Source organism: Diabrotica virgifera, chromosome 1 (assembly GCF_917563875.1).
Source record: "Diabrotica virgifera virgifera chromosome 1, PGI_DIABVI_V3a".
Classification (NCBI taxonomy): domain Eukaryota; kingdom Metazoa; phylum Arthropoda; class Insecta; order Coleoptera; family Chrysomelidae; genus Diabrotica; species Diabrotica virgifera.
The window spans coordinates 4588976-4602673 of NC_065443.1; the positions used below are offsets into that span (position 1 = coordinate 4588976).

Here is a 13698-nt window from a genome sequence, read left to right on the forward strand (position 1 = left end):
TGTGACTCTAGGCGGTAGAAACACCACCTCTTCCCCCAAATCTAACAGAACAGCTTGCCCAAACTTTGTCTTCACAATTTTGGCTCCCGTAATGGGTACTGGAATGTCGATCGGTAATTCTTTGAGTTTCTTCACGGGTTTCCTCGCTACGACAGATGAGGCATTAATTTTTGATAAATCCATCTGAAATGAAGGAGTGATATAAATAACCAAGCAAAAAACATTGAGTTGTATTCAAAATCAAAACCCGAAAAGATTTAACAAAGAATAATTACGAAGAATGACGAATAATTGACATTCAGCATGCTAACAGTAAGTCTTTTTTGTTTGTAGACAATCAGATGTCGAAATAATAACTCTCATCTGGAATAAAGGGATAAATAGCAGAGTAGAAAACATTAATTAAAAAAATCAAAGAAAAACAGAACAGATTTAACAAAGAATAATTACGAGAAAATAAAAAAGAATAATTGTCATGCTGGCATGAGGTCTTGTAGACAATCAGGTGCTAAAATAATAAATCTCATCTGGAGAAAAGGAATTTTATAAATAGCTAACCAAAAAACCGAACAGATTTAACAACGAATAATTACGAGAAAATAAAAAAATAATTGTTATGCTAGCATGTCTTTTTTGTAGACAATCAGGTGCTAAAATAATAAATCTCATCTGAAATGAAGGAATTTTATAAATAGCTGACCAAAAACTTGAAAAAACCGAACAGATTTAACAAATAATAATTACGAGAAAATAAAAAATAATTGTCATGCTGACATGAGGTCTTGTAGACAATCAGGTGCTAAAATAATAAATAAATAGCTAACCAAAAAACTTGAAAAACCGAAAAGATTTTAACAACGAATAATTACGAGAAAATAAAAAATAAATGTCATTCAAAATGTCGACAATTAGATAATTATTTAATGTCGAAATAATAAATCTCAGCTGGAATGAAGAGATTTTATAAATAGCAGAGCAGAAAACATTAAGTTTTATTCAAAATCAAACAAGAAAAATAAAAAATATTTAACAAAAAATAATTAAGAGAACACTTACCTTGCAAAACTAGTTGAACCACAACAGTACACTAACAGTAAGGAATAGACTATGGAATAGACCGTCCTGAGGTGGATTTTGAAATTTATACGGTTGCGTGCCCCACCCTATGACGTGTTGTAGAAAGTGTGCGTGTGCAAAATTATATTCAGTTTTATCATTGTCATTGGTTTTAAAAATTCCAACATTTTCTATGCACATGATAAGAAATATAACTCAATAACAAAATGTGGGTATGATAACGAAAATTGCATAGTAATGCGATTAGACCCTCAACCGCTATTTCCTATGCGATATGTAAATTATCTGCTAACATTTATTTTCATTATTTTCAACTAAATATTTTTTAGAGTTATGGGTTTTTTATTTAAACGCCTTATTTATTGTTCAAGTCTTATATTACATGATGATTCAAATTTTCTCTTAACAATTTTAAATATAATCTTTATAATTAAAATAAACACTGAAGCTAATATTACACAAGTCATTGCAAAAACATTATCTATTTCACTTTTCATGCTTTCTTTGTTCATCGTTGTTGGCGCCGGCGTCGATAACATCATTAATAGTAATTGGATGAATTCGCCTTGTTGGAGTTTCCCTAAATAAGTAATCCGCAGCACTTGAATATTCTTGTCGCAGCTGCTGGCTAAATTCCTTAGGTGTCCAGTCTATGCTGCTTCCCAGTGTTAGGTTCTCTATTTGTTTTATAACCTTATTTTTATCCTCATAAAATAAAACCTGACTTCTTAACTGTGTCAGTTTTTCTCTAAATTCTGCTAATTTACGTCTATACTCATTCAAAGACATGATGTTACTACCTCACGTCGCGCTGTGACAATAAGTTCTTGCGACTGAGCTCCCCATGACAATAAGGCCTACGCGACATTTCACGAGCCCACGTGACGGTTTGATGTAACGTTTTACCTGACGCTTTCACGTGACAATAAGGCCTACGCGACATTTCACAAGCCCACGTGACGTTTTGATGTGACGTTTTACGTGACGCGTTGACGTGTTTTGACGTGATGATTTTACGTGACAATAAGGCCTACGCGACATTTCACAAGACTACGTGACGTTTTGATGTGACGTTTTACGTGACGCGTTGACGTGCTGTGTTCCTTTTAAGTTCTTTTAATAAAAAATTGCATTATGTTGTTGTTTTATTTAAATTCCAAAATTACCAGCCGCGCGCTTCATATCTACGAGATCCGCGAAAAACTTAAGGTACCGACCGCGCCTCTGGTTCGCGCAAAGCGAAAAATTAAGGTACCGATCGCACATCTGGTATCGCGCACCGCTGCGCCGCCTGTGTTCCTTTTAAGTTCTTTTAAAAAATTGCATTATGTTGTTGTTTTATTTAAATTCCAAAATTACCGCGCGCTTCGTATCTACGAGATCCGCGAAAAAGGTACCGACCGCGCATCTGCTTCGCGTTCCGCGAAAAATTAAGGTACCGATCGCACATCTGGTATCGCGCACCGATCGATCAGCGCTAGAACGCCGTCACGCGCCCCATCGGACGTCGTCACATCGGAAAGCGCCCTTTTGACACTATGCCGCCATGTTTTTTTGTATTCGTTATCTCCCGCCCATTCCAACGAGCCGTCGTACGTTTAAATCGGACCAATAGCAGCAGAGATACCATGTTTCTCTCTCTAACACACATACTTTCCTATATCAGCTGTGACATCACATACCTCTCTCTCTAACACACAGAATTCCCTATATCTGTAGTGACACCCGTTTAGATCATCTACTCATGGAAACCAAGATCGTCGTCATGCTAACTAATTATATTGAAAGTTTGGTTTTGACAACCTTGTCAAAGAATTAATTTGTGTATGTATTTTCATATTAATTAAATTAATTGATTAAGATTTGGTAATTTTTTAAAGACTCTTAGAAAAAATATTGTTCCTAACTCTTGCAGAAAGTCATTCTTTTCCGCACTCGACTGCTTGCCGAACTCCCGCTTCGCGTCGTTCGGCAAACTGCAGTCGCGTGCGGAAAAGAATGACTTTCTGCACTTGTTAGGAAATAGTATATTGTGCAACAAGTGCAGAAAGGTACTAATTTCTCACGAGTTTGAAAAATTGCGGTACGAGCGCAAGCGAGTGCCGCAATTCAAACGAGTGAGAAATTACCTTTCTGCACGTGTTTCACACTATACTTTTTCTACAAGCACAGTTTTTCCTAAAAATAAAAATCACAATTTCCAAACGACGATTAATTATAATAGGTACCTATGTGATAAATTTTAAACTGTATTTAATTAATACCTACTAATAAATTTAAATTCCTTATACCTAAATAAATTGCACAGAAATCAGTTAAAAAATTAATGCACTGCCTTAATTTGTTTAAATTTAAACAATTATTACACATTATTGACATTATATTTATGCAGTCACGGATTTACACAAAACCTACTTCATTCGACGTCTCTTGCACAGGTTGCTAAATCCTTATTGGTTATTTGATAATTATAAAATGTTTAATAAGAATAAAATTGTAAAATAAAACAGTTGTAACATCCATAATTTAGTTTCTATGCTATAGTTAAATATAATAATTGTCTTATAGGTTATATATTTGTCTAAAGTTTAACCACGGATGTAAACAGAATATAACGTTACTCAGAATGCGGTAGTCCACGGATGTAAACAGAATATAACGTTACTCAGAATGAGGTAGTCAACTGTGCAGAAAAGAACTTTGCGGCACAGAAACGTCACTTTGCGGCACAGAAACGTCACTTTTCTGCACACTAATGTCAAATATCTTATACTGTGAGAAAATATCAAGTTTGCTAACATAAAACCGTGCAGAAAAGTGCACTTTGAATAGTGGTTGTAGAAAAATAACTATTTAAGCATGAAACATGAAAATTGGTATTATTGACACGAGTGACTTATTGAGGTCTAGATCCTAGATTTCAAAATATTAAGATTTAACCAAATCACTTAAATAAAATGTGCGTTATTATTGAGTTACAGAGTGTTTTATGTAGAAATTTAATAACTATTTTCTATGGAAATAAGCCACAATTTTACTAAAAAATGAATTTATTAACGTTTCGAAGCCCAAATCGGGTTTCGTTGTCAAAATACAAAATACTATTAAAATAAACAAAAATGTTGTTGCTAAGTAAAAAAAAATTCTTCTAATAATTTATTTAATCTGACTCATTTATATTGGCAATTCAGACGTATATTATACATTTTAAAGTAGAAGACTTTAAAATGATATCGCCAATATTTATGAGTTGCGTTCCTGGGACGACTTTACTGAAAGATAGTTCATTCGATTACATGAAATCAACCCCAACTCAAGAATATCCGTCGTAAAAAAAATCATAGCATGTGATCTGTCTTTAAAAAGACAACCAAATGCAACGATGACAGTAACATTCTCGCGTTAGAGATTCCATAGTATTACAGTAGAACGTCGATTATCCGAACGTCGATCAACCGAACGACCGGTTATCCGAACTCCCGACTCCCGCGCACCACATTCGAGTACTGAGCAAGCGTTAGTAATTAACGCTTAAAATATCTTTAATTTTCTTCAATTGTGTATCCAAAAATATGTTGTTGCAAAGACTGCACTTTTTTGTTTAATTGCTATTTGTCATTATCAAGGTATAAACAAATATACAGTTATATAAATACGGTTTTTATTCACTTGTGGATAAATATGTATGACAATTTCAATATAGTTCGATTATCCGAACAAATCGGTTTTCCGAACACCCATGTCCCCCAATTAGTTCGGATAATCGACGCTCTACTGTATATATATATTATATATTATATATTATATATTATATATTATATATTATATATTATATATTATATATTATATATTATATATTATATATTATATATTATATATTATATACAGTACGTAAATCGTTCTGCTGGACATAGGGAATATACATAGAGATCATTGTGGCAACTGCGCTAATCTGTGTTAGTTGAAACTTCTGTTCGAGTACGAGTTTCTGGTGCAATAGGGCTGTTAGAACGAATAGAATGAGTGATTTTCCATGCAAGGCAGTCCATAAATAAATCAAAAACAAAGATTATGACTGATGAATTAATAATTTTACTTTAATTTTTAAAATATCTTTTATTTAAAAATTAATTTCCAAATTAAACAGATACAGTTTTCCCATTAGGTCAAAAATAGTTCTACTGCAATGTCATGTTTTGACGTTTATTTGTGTCACCCAAAATTAATTGTCAATTTTAAGGTTAACAACTATATTGTCATTGAGATAGCGAAGTTGCCATATTATCTTAATTTAATACAATGTATGTATTTATGTATCTAAATATATACAATGTATGTTCCCTATGTCCAGCTGAACGATTTACGCACTGTATTATATATTATATATTATATATTATATATTACATAGATTCCAAACTATCTTTTAGTAAAGTCGTCCAAGGAACGCAACTCATAAATATTGGCGATATCATTTTAAAGTCTTCTACTTTAAAATTATCATTTTAAAGTCTTCTACTTTAAAATGTATAATATACGTCTGAAATGTCAATATAAATGAGTCAGATTAAATAAATTATTAGAAGAATTTTTTTTACTTAGCAACAACATTTTTGTTTATTTTAATAGTATTTTGTATTTTAACAACGAAACCCGATTTGGGCTTCGAAACGTTAACATTTTTTAGTAAAATTGTGGCTTATTCCCAAAGAAAATAGTTAATTATAAAAATGCCACAAGGAAATAGCTTCAGAACAACTTTTAGAAATTTAATATCTATTATTACCCTATACTTTAAAACTATTTGACATATCCGTGCGAGACTTTGCAGAAAGTGTAGCTACCGTACGCCTTACTAAATTATTATAAACAAACGTTTCTGGCTACTACCAGAGGCGTACGACAAGGGACAGTTAATGGTTTATCCTTCCCAAATTCTACGCCACTGGCGGAATTGTTATTTTAGCACAATATTTAGATTCTCCAATACTTTCTAGGTAAATAATTATATATTATAATTATATTATAATTTACTCTTTATTTGTAATGATAAAGTCATTAGATTTCGAGATATTTGAAGTTAAAAATGAAACGGCACAACTCTTTTGATTAATGTATTGCTCTTTAATTTTTAACTTCAAATATCTCGAAATCTAATGATTATATCCTTACGAATGAAGAGATTCCGTCAGTAGCGTAGAATTTGGGAAGGGTTAACCATTCACTTTCCCCTGTACGCCTCTGGTAGTACCCAGAAACGTTTATTAAACATAAATTAGTAGGGTGTACAGTACGTACACTTTCTGGCAAATATGATAAGGATATTTCAAATACTTGTAAAGTGCTAAATGCATATCATTTTCAAATTCTTAAATCAAACATCCCTATTACATAATCATTTGTATCCAGTACTTCCCACATTCTACACCACTGGCGGAATTACTATTTTAGTGCAATTTTTTGATTCTATAATACATTCTATACAAATATTATACTCATTCTTACCGATAAAATCACCAGTTTTCGAGATATTTAAAGTTTTAAGTTTTAAAAATGAAGGGGCATAAACATTAATTAAAATAGCTGTGCCGTTGCATTTTCAATTTCAAATATCTCTAAAACTAATAACTTTATCGTTATGAATAAATAGTATATTATGTACCTGGAAAGTATTGGAGAATAGAAATGTTGTGCTAAAATAGCAATTCCGCCAGTGACGTAGAATATGGGAAGGGAGAAGGGTAAACCATTCACTGTCCCCTGTCGTACACCTCTGATAGTAGCCAGAAACGTCTGTTGATCATAGTTTAGTAGGGTGTACGGTAACTACACTTTCTGCAAAGTATCACAAGAATATGTCAAATAGTTTTAAAGTACTGGGTAAAAATAATTATTAAATTTCTAAATAAAACACCCTGTAACTCAGTAACGATGCACATTTTATTTAACAGATTTGGGTTAAATCTTAATATTTTAAGGTCTAGAATCTACAACTCAGAGATTGGACATTCTTAACGAATCACCCTGTATAATTTAGGATTTGGTAACGATAAAAATTCTGCTATTTTAAAAGCAATTTTTTTTACTTGATTTGCAATTTCTGGTGGAGTAAACTGCAACTCCTCGTCACTTGAATACATTTCTATTGTCATTAGTGTGAAAATTTCATAACAGTGGAGTAAACTTGCCTGAGATTGGACCAATTACAAACAAGTATTATGGGGCGGTAAATTTGAATTTCTCCTTTTAGTTTAAAAACTGGGTATAGTCGAATAATAGAACATACGTAATTTTTAGGGTGCACGCACATTCGGTAAATTAATAGAGAATCTTATAAACGGATACACAGGTAGAATTTCAAGTGAAGTACAGAACGAACTGGGGAAATGCACACCTTTAAACGTAGCAATACATGGTGGTCTTACAGCTTTCTGTGACAAAATAGCTCTACCTTGGGTGAGTATAATAACAGACATTTTTCCTAGCAATTGTTTTTAGATTAAATAACAAAACAGCTGAGAAGAGACTTACACCTCTTTTAATTCACCATCACACACATTCATTATTTATTTCCTCTTCTTATTAAAGTGCAGTCTTCCTTCAAAGGTTAGCGATTATCATGACTGTTTGTATTCTGTTTATTTCCCCTCAATCCTGACCCTCGAGGGAGTGTAGTAGTCGACGTGATGTCGTGTATGGCCAGTCTTCAAAGATCTCTGTACTAAAATAAGATAAATCGTCAATATATGTACAGTATAATATAAGATATAAAAGCCAAGACAAAAACCATTTATTGCAAAATTTATATAAATTGCAAATTGAACATACTTACAACAAATATAATAAAATACATAAGGAACTGACAAGTTTATGCTACTGCGTATGAAACCCAATTTTCTTAGTTATTCATTAAGAAATTCTTCTATTGAATAGTATGGTCTTTTAGATAGATAGGCTTTTGTCATTTTACGGAACTTTGGGAAAGAGGTTACGGATTTAAGTTGTAACGGGAGATGGTTGTACAGTTTCTTTGCGGAATATAATATAGAATAGATTTCTTTACTCAGTGGATGGGATCGGTAAATAAATGTCAAAGATCGAATTTCTGGTGGAGTAAAGATGATTGGGCCTTGCTGGAAAGACATGACGGTGTTTACGAATTAAACAAACCGTTTCTAGAATATATAAAGATGGAAGTGTTAAAATTCCGTGATCTCTGAAGTAACTTCTGCAATGTGTAGATCTTCTAAAGCCAAACAGATATCTTATTGCTCTTTTTTGCAATTTAAAAATAACATCAAATTGAGCAGCTGTACTAGAACTCCAAAAAGGAAGACCATAACGAAGATGTGACTCGAACAAAGAAAAATATGTTATTTTGGAAGATGCTAAATTGAGTTCATTCGAAACAGATCTTATAGCATAGCACGCTGAAGATAGTTTCTTCCTTAACAAATTAATATGGAGGGACCATTTAAGGTTGCTGTCTAAAAAAATACCAAGAAATTTTACAGAATCAACGGTACTGATCTGGCTGTTATTAAGAGGTAAGGGTTGAAGAGCTCCTTTATAAGATAATGCTACTGTTTTATCTACGTTAAAGGAGAGTAAATTAGAGTCAGACCAGGTTTTTATTGTAAGTAGATCAGAAGTTATAGTAGCATGAAAAGTGGCAATATTTGAGTTGCTCCAAGAGATACTGGTATCATCAGCAAAAAGAAAGATTGTTCCATCGATTTTTAAACTAGTGATGTCATTAATAAAGATAAGGAAAAGTAGAGGACCCAGTACTGAACCTTGTGGTACTCCACATACAATGTTTTTGAGACTAGAGTCAGTATCATATGCTCTAACTAGTTGTTTCCTACTATTCAAGTAGGATTGGAACCAATTCAAAGAAATACTTCGAATGCCATAGAAATTTAGTTTTGTAATCAATATGTCGTGATTATTAACACAATCAAAAGCTTTGGCATAATCGCAGAAAACAGTGGCAGTATAAAGATTATTGTTTAGTGCTTGGTAAACCTCATGTAGTACAGTAAACATGGCATTAGTGGTGCATTTATTATTTAAAAAGCCGAACTGATTTTGTGATAAAATGTTGTTTTCAACTAGAAAGGACATAAGTCGGTCTTTTATGAGTCTCTCAATAATTTTGGAGAGTACCGGTAGTAAGGCAATAGGTCTATTGGGACCGTGCAAGTTCGGCAAAGCGACCTCTATTTCTACGCTCTGTACTTTTATTCGCACTTTTAATTATATTGGCCAATTATATTAGTCCTGGTTGCTGGATATTTGTCAAGGCCATAGTCCAAAAAAATAATAAGAAGAAAAAATAAGATGCAGGTTATGTTATGCAAACGTAAACAATTGTATGTAGTAAATAAAATTAGTTATTAATTAATAATTGCATATCATATCAATATTGTGGAGCAATATATATTTTTTCTGCTTCAATGAGAGAAGGTATGAAATATACGTCAATTTGACAATTTGAATTGACAGTATGAATTATTTAAGATAGTTGCAATATTTCTCCGCGACTCGCGCACGGTCGTTTCTCGTTTCCCTTCCAAGTACTTGCACACCGCGAATAGTTGCAGGTAGGTATCAGATTTTTCACCACCTTTAAGAAGAGGAATAATAATGGCTGTCTTTAGGCACTCTGGAAATTAGTGAGACGAGGATTTCCAACACATTTTCTGTGAGATTAGAGAACATTTTTATAGATAGTCCATCAGTACTACAAGATGATTTGCTTTTGATACTATTGATTTTTTGGATCAGTTCAGAGTTATCGACTGGTCTTAAAAATAATGAATTCGAGACCTTTCTTGAATTAGGGAGATAGGAAATTGGATCTTGCTCTCATAACATGTCCAAAATATTTTAATTGTTGGGGATAGACTTTACTGGAGAGTCGTTGGCTAACTTTTAGGTCTTTTAAAATTGAATTATTTGTCCTAGGGTCGGTCCAAGGAATTCGTAGCATTCGTCTCCAACAGAATATTTTAGTGGCGTCTATCTTTCTTCATTCCGATCATCTCATGGTCCAAGATTCACATCCGTATATCAGTATGTGGAATACTAAGCAGTTGATCAACTTCACCTTTAACGCCCTTGAAATTTGACAGTTCTTCCATATTGTGGTTATTTTTGTTGTGGCAACTTTTGCTAGATAACATCTACGTTTTATTTCTTCCTGTAGGGACCCTGTGTTTGTGAGCAATGATCCCAGATATAATTATTATCGATTTTTAAGTGGTTATAATCTGGTACCTAATTCTGGTTTTCTATTATTCTATGATTATTGTTCTACGATCTTTCCATTCTTTAGATTTGAGTTTTTCTTATAGATTGCAATGAAATTAGAAGTCAGGTAATCATTCGGTCGTTCTGTTTCTTCGTTATATTGTCCTCGTTGGACAACTTTCAACATCTCGTCTTGGCCAGGCACCTTTCCGTTTTTCTATTTTTGAGCAAATATAATACCTTTATCTTTATCATTGTTCTGCTGTCTGGTTCTTTTGATATTTTTGGACCGAGTCTTTCATCTTGAAAGTGACCTTCTATATATTCTTTCCACATATTTTTTGTTTAGTTATCTGCTGCTATGTATCTGTCATTACGTTACATTATTTTATCATCTTTCTTCTCATCACATAGATAAATACATATTTTGTGCTTTGATTGACTACTTTACTAAATCAATTTAATTTATTTTCAGAACGGTTTTTGGACGTCTCTTTTTGTTTGTTTGGTAACGTTTGTACCAATACTAATCTTATCGATTTGGCTTGCATCTATATATAAGAGCTACAAAGATGATGGTCAACATTTAATTAGGTAAATGTTATATCCAAATAAATATTTAGAATGTTAGATACATATATTTATTGAATATTATGTTTATATGGTGGACAAACTGGAGGTTAAATTCCCAATTTGTTATTAACAAATAAGGCCCCAATGACCTCTGTGGACTGTATATTAATTACCAACGCTTTGGTTCAAAAATCACACCCCATAAAGAGGCAGTAAAAGGTTCTATCTAATCGTTTAACTAAGATTAAATTAATAAATCGAGTTGAGAAAGTAAAGGTTTAATTATCCTAGATCAAAAAGGTTACAAAATACAAACAATAATTAAATTAAAAAAGAACCTATCTAAAAGTCTATTGAATATGGAATCAAAATGTCTATGAATGTAAATTTCTATGAAAATGTTTATTCAAAAGTTCTTTATAGCTGCTTTATAGCAACCATAGTCCATAGTCCCATTGCACTCCACGGTGGCTGGTTTCAACTCAAGGATATTATTCCTCGAACTTCTGCTGGTCTCGAACGGCCATGGCTCAAACTTAGCCCAAACACCACAAATCTGTTAGTTCTTCGCTGAATTTGGCGGTAAAAAAATCACAAATACAATAGACTCCAATAGGGCTTTTCATCGATTGTCATTTGTTTCGAGCTTCTGTCATGTGTCACATAATATTAGTATATCTACGTCATACGTCTTAGGTTTGTATCATTGGTTATATCAATAACGTATGACGTAGATATATTAATATTATGTGACACATGACAGAAGCTCGAAACAAATGACTGTGAATGAAAAGCCCTATAGTCTACGACAAACTGAACAGTTAAGTAAAATTCTCTATTTACTCCTACTCCTGTATAAAACACTAAAGGAGTTACATACAATAATGATTACAAAACTTACTCAAAACAACAAAACAAAATACAATTTTCACGTATTGTCGACAAATTTTTAACCATACATGTGTATTACAACTCTAATTGAGTCAGGGTACTAAATTTTTTAGCGAGGACAATTTCTCGCCCGTCAGGCTCAAGGGCGGATCCAGGACCGATTTTCGGGAGGGACCATGAACTTTTTTTGGGGCGGGGAGCAGAGGTACCGGGGATAATTTTTAAAAATTAAGGTTACAATGATGAGTTTTAAGTTTTAAGGCACTTTTCACATACTTTTACCATGTGTGAGAAGTGCCTTAAAACTTACCATTACTGCCGTAGTACCGATTCCTACACATTTCTTCGGATCCAAGTACAGTTCTTTCAACAAGTTTAATACTATTTTCCCAATGCTTCTCCTGTTAGGCCTTGTTCTTTCCCTCTTTCTTGATTTTCACTAATTATTTTTAGGTTCTCGTAAACGTCAATGAGTTTGACAATGAACTGTCAATACGGATGGAATGGCCATGTCCCATTCAAATAATGAAGCAAGATTGACACCAACATACAAGAGAGAGGTCCTAGAGAGAGACAGACAAGGTGGTGGAGAATTTGACAGGTCGTGTAATTTGAGTTGCCTATATAAATGGACCCGATTGAATCAGTATTTACAGTTCGTTGAATATTTTAACTTACATTTTAAATTGGCTAAGGCCTAATGCTGATTGGCAGTACATATTTCAAAATTTAACCACTTTTTTGTATTTAGGGGATAAATAGAGTACACAGTGCCATACTTGGTGTTTAGATACTTTTCAGAATTGTTATTTGTATTTATCAAAACAAATACCTACTTTCCTAAAGTATTTGGGAGTTAAATAATTTTAAAACTATTTAAATACTAAATTAGTGACTGTTTTATACAAAGTGAAGAAGTCCTTGATTATGTTTTTATTGTTACCTTTATATTTAGACTTTTATATTTCCCCGATTTAAGTTGATATAGGCAACTCAAATTACACGGCCTGTCAAAGTTTCCACCACCTTGTCTGTCTCTCTCTAGGACCTCTCTCTTTTATCGTGGCTGCATTAGTTGTCTTTGTGCCTATTCCATCCGTATTGACAGTTCATTGCAAATTATTCACGAATGTTGTTATAGTCTGTTCGCTAAACTCAGACGCAACTTTCTAGATATTTTAGTCGGTAATTTTGCCAATTTTAGTAAAATTGGCAAAAAATAATTACTAAATAGTTAACAATCACTAAGTAGTTAGTAATTTTGCCAATTTTTGCAAAATTGGCAAAAAACAAAAAAATTATCGACTAAAATATCTAGCCAGTTGCGTCTGAGTTTAGCGAACCGACTATATTGTGTATGTATCTCATATTTACAAAAAGCTGTTCCTCGTGGGATACTTCGGTTGTTTCGTCAAACATGACAGAGTAATAATTTGTATTTTGAACGTGATTCATTATTTGTTCAATTATTTCTTCACCACAACATGTTATTAATTGATTTTGACTGGTGCTCATAATGTGTGTATGTTGCTCAGGAAGATGCTGTGAATAGGTGTTATTTAAGAGACTTATCTCCTGATGCTATTTTGAACCTTAACAGTTTCCCTCATTGCTATGTCCAGCATCTTCGTCCAGAAGCAGAAGGCCATCATCACGGTGGACTCTTACAGGAATATTTTGTCGACCTAAGAACACTGATAGACCCTACTATTGGTCGTAATCTTTCTTTATTTTTTTGTATCTGTTTAGACCTCTGAGAGTCTATCTAGTTAATGACTAACTTTTGGGGAATGCGATTTGCGATAACTTTGTAGAAAATTAAGCTCAACCTAAACGCACTCCTTGTGGTATGATGTTTTTTCATGGGTTTGTGTGGCTCCGTCTTTTCTCATGAGTTTGGCGAAA

At 33.1% G+C, this 13698-nt stretch overlaps 1 protein-coding gene across 1 annotated transcript in view; it reads left to right on the top strand.

Annotated features, from left to right (window-relative positions):
* The window catches only part of LOC114335033 (prominin-1), an 89686-nt gene that overhangs the window by 64899 nt on the left and 11089 nt on the right, over nt 1–13698 (top strand). Inside the window, exons 11-12 of the mRNA XM_028285193.2 lie at nt 7372–7530; nt 10805–10923. Coding sequence (XP_028140994.2) covers nt 7372–7530; nt 10805–10923 — 278 coding nt within the window. The remainder of the gene's footprint in view (nt 1–7371; nt 7531–10804; nt 10924–13698) is intronic.